Source organism: Conger conger, chromosome 8, assembly GCF_963514075.1.
Source record: "Conger conger chromosome 8, fConCon1.1, whole genome shotgun sequence".
In the NCBI taxonomy this organism is placed as follows: domain Eukaryota; kingdom Metazoa; phylum Chordata; class Actinopteri; order Anguilliformes; family Congridae; genus Conger; species Conger conger.
The window spans coordinates 61,239,864-61,246,871 of NC_083767.1; the positions used below are offsets into that span (position 1 = coordinate 61,239,864).

Here is a 7,008-nt window from a genome sequence, read left to right on the forward strand (position 1 = left end):
ATGCCACTGGAGCTTAAACGGTAACGGTATTGAAATGTCGCTACTTGTAGTGACCTGGTTTTCTCCCTTTTTAAATACTTCAGTTAAACTACTACCGCAGGTTAGCAGTCCAGTGAAACACTCAAATAGTGACATTGCCTGTTCCGTTGCAACCTTCCAAGTTATTACATATCGTTATGCTAGTGGTAAAAATGTAATTAGCCATTTCGTTGGTGTGGGTTCTTGTATAATTCGCCTTCACACGCAGCAAAATTTACCAGGCTACACGAGATGTTTACGTATACTTGCGTGTTAAAAAATGAAATGGTATTTTAGACTTGATCACTTTTTGTATCCTAGATTATGTGCCGGTTACGATGACAACTATGTTTAGAACAGCATTTCATGTGTATTTTGCTAGTTCTGGATGTGATGCTTTGACTTATGGTAGAACCTATGCACTTGTAAATCGCTTTGGATTAAAAGCGTCTGCCAAATGACTAAAATGTAAATGTAAAAATGGTTACACAGACATGGATTAAACCTAGTCCTAGACAGACAAAAAGAGGCAATGTAGATTGTAAAAAAAAGTTTTTAGTCTAAGACTAGGCTTAATCCATGTCCACGAAACCAGTTTTGCCGTTTATTTGAGCATATAAAGTACCTGTGATCTGGAATGTTGTATTTAATGTACGATTTTTATTTTTATTTTTATGTCAATGCGTAGTATTTTACGCCAGGGTGTATTTTAAGTCCAAGGATGTTTTCATATTTCATAATGGCATTTATTTCATTATCCTGTGACTCTGCACCTCTCCCATCTCTCAGTTTGCTCGCTTCTGGACTTAATTCCCTCGAACCCCTCGATTCAGGACTGATGGACGTCCTGTTCAGGCGGGCAGGCAGTGCAGCCCTGCACCTGGTCCGGAGACATGGGATAATTACCCACAACGCCGCCGTGCGGCGTCACAGGATGTCCGTGGCGACGCTAGGTATGGTGACTAACCACCCCGTCGCATTGTTATACCAGTACGATGTCTGTGGGTGCGTCCCAATACTCGGAAAATGCATCCTCCTTTCCTCCTCGTCTCCTGTCCAGAAATATGGAGGGTGGAGACGCTTGGAAGAAAGGAGGATGTATTTTATTTACTTTTTTGCGTATTGGTACGCACCCTATGGCTGTGTCGAAATCTGCTTACTTGCTTACTATAAAGTATACAAGTTGCAACTTGTATACTCAATAGTGTGATTCGGACGCATTACTATGACGAATTAACTGTTGAACTAATTAGAATGAACAGGCCTCTTCAGGCAGAAACCTATGGCTGGAACTTGGCGGTGGGGAATTATTGTAGGTCGCATACACATGCAGTCCCTTCAAAAAGTATTGGAACGGCAAGATCAATTGCTTCGTTTTTGCTATACACTGAAGAAAATTGAGTTTGAGGTCAAAGGATGTACATTAGATGACTGATCCGAAATTTTATCTAGATTTCTTGAACAACTTAATAAAACATGCCACCTTTTGTATCAGACCACCCAATTTTTAGATGCGCAAAAGTATTGGAACAAGTGATTGACAGGTGTTTCGTGTTGCCCTGATGTGTCCTTTTAGTTCGATTTGGTAAACAATAAATAGTTCTGAATGTCTACTCTTGGTTTTAGCCTTGGGTTTTGCCTGTGAAGACTGATGTTGCTTGCATTGTCAGTCATACTTTAACCTAGTATTACAGTTTATAAAAACACTACTATATGTGAACAACCATTGAAAAGTGTAGTGTAGTGTAAGAAAACACTCGCTCAAGTCATTAAAAATGTTGGTAATAAAAAAAATAATAATAAAAGGTTATTTCTTGGTGTATTGCTTATATGAAGTGCATTTAGATTGAATCTGGAGCAATAAATGCATAACTGCAGTATGAATTAATACCAGAAGGTGGAGCCAGCTATATGCGAAATTTCCACTTTTACCAGTGGTAATGGAGGAAACCTTCTTTTGGATGATTGCGAAGCACTAACGGTTGTGAAAGCAAGAAACCATTAAAGACGCCAATAATCGTATGTTGTTTCACGTCCATTGAACTACTGCAGTTCAGTGGTCATTTTACCCTTTTGAGCCTCCTGACACAAGGGGGTGCAAAGTGTGGATGTTGACCGTTAGTGCAGAATACTAGACGTGTGTTCACTGCAGCGAACGTTTGGGGCGAACTATGTTTGCAACAGACGGTTCGCCTTCTGTTTAACGATTTATAATGAACATTCCATTTCGTTCGCCACAAACTCCTTTTTCCTACAAACGCATGCGACTTTGGGTATAACAATGCCAGCGAGCTGATCTGTTTCTTACCTGTGATTTAGAACAAATATTGCATTGATTAAAGTGTACTACAACAGCCATATGATTGTCAACGTTTGCTCTCTCGTCGCCGCGCAGTACCTTTTACCCAACTGTTAGCTAACGTTTGTGGCGAACAGAAAACAGTTTGAATATGTTGGCTATCGTTAGCATCTTGAATGCACGAACTCTCCCGCACTCTGGAGAGTGGCCGCATGCGCCCTTTCATTTCTCCTGTGTCCCGCTGCCTTGCCCTCTCAGCGGCCCGTCGCTGGAAGAGCAGCACGCCTGTGGAGTTCTCCCAGGAGGACCTGCGCAAGCGCCTTACCCCCCTCCAGTACAGCGTCACCCAGGAACGGGGCACTGAAAGGTGGGGTACCCTCAGGGTCACGTACCTACAGAGCTCGCTTCTGTTTCTTTGGACTGATTCTGAACGCCCTGCATATCTTCATTTTCTTTTTCACCCATTTTGGTAATGCATCACACTTTTTTTTTTTTTTAAACAAACATTCTCCCAACTATTTGTGACATAATAATGCCTTTGTTATCTGTGTCAATTGGGAGCCATTTTAACTCCTCGTCACACCCAAACATCTATTTATCTCAGTGAGCACTTTATTAGGTAGACCTGTACATAAGATTCTTAATGCAAATATTTAATCAGCCAGTCATGTGGCAGCAACTAAATGCATAAAGGCATGCTGTTTTTCAGAGTAATTGTCAAAATGGGGAAGAAATGTGATCTAAGTGACTTTGACTGTGGAATGGTTGTTGGGCCAGACAGGGTGGATTGAGTATCTCAGAAACCGCTGATCTCCTGAGATTTTCACGTACAACAGTCTCTAGAGTTTGCAGAGAATGGTGCAAAAAGCATCCAGTTCTGCAGGCAGAAATGCGAGAAATTAGAGATCTGAGGAGAAGGGCCAGACTGGTCGAAGCTGACAGGAAATAACCACGCATTACAACTGTGGTATGCAGAAGAGCATCTATGAGCACATAACATGTCAAACCTCTTAAATGGATATGCTACAGTAGCAGAAGACCAATAAGTCTAAAATATAAGTCTAATAAATACCTAATAAAGTGCTCAGAGTTTATATTTACTAGGTTTATATTATTGGCCAACAACAAAAACATCATTCTGCGGGAGAATTGTTTTGGCCAGTGAGCTACTTAATGAATATTAGCGCATGCGGTGTCTTTCGAGTGATGAAGCAGATTGTTTTGTTGAGCTGTTAGGCCTGACTGAGATCACATCCTGTCACAGGGCTTTCACTGGGGAGTTCTCTGAGCATCACGAAGAAGGAACCTACACCTGTGTTGTGTGTGGCACACCTCTCTTCCAGTGAGTTCAGCCAAGTGTGTGTGTGTGTGAGAGAGAGTGTTTGTGTGTGGCACACCTCTCTTCCAGTGAGTTCAGCCAAGTGTGTGTGTGTGTGTGTGTGAGAGTGTGTGAGAGAGAGTGCTTGTGTGTGGCACACCTCTGTTCCAGTGAGTTCAGCCGTGTGTGTGTGTGTGTGTGTGTGTGTGTGTGTGTGTGTGTGTGTGTGTGTGTGTGTGTGTGTGAGAGAGAGTGTTTGTGTGTGACACACCTCTGTTCCAGTGAGTTCAGCCAAGTGTGTGTGTGTGTGTGTGTGTGTGTGTGTGTGTGTGTGTGTGTGTGAGTGAGTGAGTGAGTGAGAGGGAGAGAGAGAGAGAGAGTGTGTGTGTGTGTGTGTGTGTGAGAGTGTGTTTGTGTGTGAGAGAGTGTGTTTGTGTGTGGCACACCTCTCTTCCAGTGAGTTCAGCCAAGTGTGTGTGTGTGTGTGAGAGAGAGCGAGAGAGAGAGAGAGAGAGAGAGAGAGAGAGAGAGTGTGTGTGTGTGTGTGTGTGAGAGTGTGTTTGTGTGTGACACACCTATGTTCCAGTGAGTTCAGCCATGTTCTCTGGCTTTAATTAAATGTGTGTGTAGAGTGTGTGTGGAGTGCGTGAGTGCGTGAGAGAGCGAGTGAGTGAGCGAGTGTGCATGCGTGCGTGCGAGAGAGAGAGTTTGTCCGTGTCCGTGGTCATCTATAGAAGTGGTCCTGTTGCAGTGAGGGCTGTTTCTCGTATTGGTTATGAATTGTATATATGCTGGGTTGTGCTCTATATAATAGAGCACATCCAGTATAATATGATGTCAAGGGATGCAAATGCATCTTCTAAGTGTTGTCTTTCCTTTTTTAGGTCTGATAAGAAATTTGACTCTGGTTCAGGTATGTTTTTCATCAGTGCTGATGGCACATGAAGTAGATATGGTGGTTTACAGTGAAAATAAATGACATGCTCACTTCTTTGGTTGTACATATTAGTACATAACTAACCCTCATCTAGTCCTGGACTTTGTCTAGGCCATTCCAAAACTGGTTACTTTCGTTTGCTGTAGCTTTTCGATGTGCTTACAGAATCAGATTAGACTTATCTACTGTTAGGACTTAGTGAGCTAGTTATGTCTTAATGTGTAATACCATGGAATGGAAAGGGTGTGTAGACAAGCCATTTCCTCAGGACCCGTGGTGGACGAAATGGTGTCGACAGAGAGTTTTTATCAATGTGGCGTTTCATCAGCTGCGCTGTGTTCTTCACTGGCTCAGGCTGGCCGTCGTTCTCCGATGTGATCGATGAGGAGTGTGTGATCCTGACAGAGGACTGCTCCCACGCCATGCTCCGCACGGAGACCTGCTGCTCTCAGGTTCGCCCGCGCGTCGTCACCTCGGAGAACCCCGCGCGTCGCGTGTGTGTGTGTGTGCGTGTGTGTGCGTGTGTGTGCGTGTGTGCGTGTGTGCGTGTGTGTGTGTGTGCGAGTGTGCGAGTGTGCGCGTGTGCGTGTGTGTGTGTGTGTGTGCGTGTGCGTGTGACCTCTGAGAACCCCGCGCGTCGCGTGTGTGTGTGTGTGCGTGTGACCTCTGAGAACCCCGCGCGTCGCGTGTGTGTGTGTGTGTGTGTGTGCGTGTGACCTCTGAGAACCCCGCGCGTCGCGTGTGTGTGTGTGTGCGTGTGACCTCTGAGAACCCCGCGCGTCGCGTGTGTGTGTGTGTGCGTGTGACCTCTGAGAACCCCGCGCGTCGCGTGTGTGTGTGTGCGTGTGACCTCTGAGAACCCCGCGCGTCGCGTGTGTGTGTGTGCGTGTGACCTCTGAGAACCCCGCGCGTCGCGTGTGTGTGTGTGCGCGTGTGACTCTGACGCTGGGCTCGTGGTTTGCAGTGTGGCTCCCACCTCGGACACCTCTTTGAGGACGGCCCTCTCCCGACGGGACAGCGGTACTGCATCAATTCGGCCTCCCTGGACTTCCGGCCCAAGGAGGCCGCGCCGCCCGGAACGCCTGGGAAAAGCCCGGGAACGTCCTGAGCGGGCGAGCGGGAGCGGGGGCCGGTCCCAGAGGGGCACCGAGGGCCAGGTCCGCTCAGTCAGGGGTCGGGCGGACCTCCCTGGGGCCGCCGCAGGGTCTGTGGGGCCGGGTGGTTTCCACAGGTCCATCGTCTTCATTTCTCTTTGTGGACCCACCTCACACAGCCTGAGAAATGATCCTGTAAAATCATCCAAAATCAGGTTTTGAGAAAATTTATTCCAAAGATATACAGTGTTAAAAAGATGCCCTATATATATATATATATATATATATATATATATATATATATATATATATATATATCAATTAATGAGTCGAAATCGTCCAAAAGGTGGTATTAACCTGAAAGTTGAATAGTTGAGGAATGATTTGCAGCAGTAAACAGGAAAAGGTAAATTTGACTGAAAATTAGATTTTTTTTCAGTGGAACAGAACCTTATGAAACGCTGGTCGACAGCACTTACTCTCTGCTGCCCAGAATCACACACGTGAGTGTGGGATCATGGCTGCAGACGTTATGCAGTCTGGCAGTGTGAGGCCAGGGGTTCCCTGAGGCATGTAACCTGCAGCAGTCCTGTGATGAGAGCTCTTTCTTTTCCTTCCCTACCTGTGGTCGAATTCAACATCCACCTGCAAACTGCTGTGCACTTGTGTTTCATCTTCCTTGGGGCTGCTGTTGTCATTCGCCCACTTAAATTTACCTGTCCGTAAATTAAATAATTGTGACGTCTATTGTTGCTGTTGATGCCTTTAATGGCAGTTATTTAAACGCCTTGTTGTTTCACGTGTTGGGTCCTTCCTACTATCATAAGGCGAGGGGTTCTCGGGCGGTAACAGCTGTAAGAAATATGAATCTTGTGTGTTTTGACTGCAGGAAGGAACGTGTTTGTGCGTGGGAAGGTCGCTTTAGCCAGTTTGTTTCCATTATAGCGTGGCAGGGCTTTTCTGTTTGGGCTTAGAGTTTCCACATTTTGTCCAAATCGGGCCACGTACGTAACGGACGCCTAATCACGGAACAAATCCACAGGCTCTCAGATTTTGGGGGAGGAGGGGACCGTGTCAGATAAGGGTGTGATTGACATGTGAACTGTGATTGACATGTGAACTGTGATTGACATGTGAACTGTGATTGACATGTGAACTGAACCTGCAGGTTCTTTCTGTTTAATATACGCCGCATCCGTCATCTCCTGACGGAGAAAGCCACCCAGCTCCTAGTCCAGGCGCTCGTCATTTCCCGCCTGGATTACTGCAACTCCCTCCTAGCCGGTCTCCCAGCGTGCGCCATCAAGCCCCTCCAGCTGGTCCAGAATGCTGCAGCCCGCCT

General features: G+C 46.0%; 1 protein-coding gene across 4 annotated transcripts in view; it reads left to right on the forward strand.

Moving 5' to 3' along the window:
• LOC133135576 (peptide methionine sulfoxide reductase MsrB-like) overlaps window positions 1–5,948 on the forward strand; it is a 6,260-nt gene extending 312 nt beyond the window's left edge. The window contains exons 1-7 of one of the 4 annotated variants that reach the window (XM_061252686.1): window positions 1–20; window positions 808–971; window positions 2,576–2,684; window positions 3,582–3,659; window positions 4,520–4,548; window positions 4,927–5,024; window positions 5,537–5,948. The exon at window positions 1–20 is cut by the window's left edge and continues 312 nt beyond it. In XM_061252686.1, coding sequence (XP_061108670.1) covers window positions 1–20; window positions 808–971; window positions 2,576–2,684; window positions 3,582–3,659; window positions 4,520–4,548; window positions 4,927–5,024; window positions 5,537–5,680 — 642 coding nt within the window. In that variant the 3' untranslated portion in view covers window positions 5,681–5,948. Of the gene's footprint in view, window positions 21–81; window positions 101–807; window positions 972–2,575; window positions 2,685–3,581; window positions 3,660–4,519; window positions 4,549–4,926; window positions 5,025–5,536 lie in introns of those variants that run through there. The other 3 variants (XM_061252689.1, XM_061252688.1, XM_061252687.1) reach the window with 3 other exon arrangements.
• The last annotated feature ends 1,060 nt before the right edge of the window (window positions 5,949–7,008 follow it).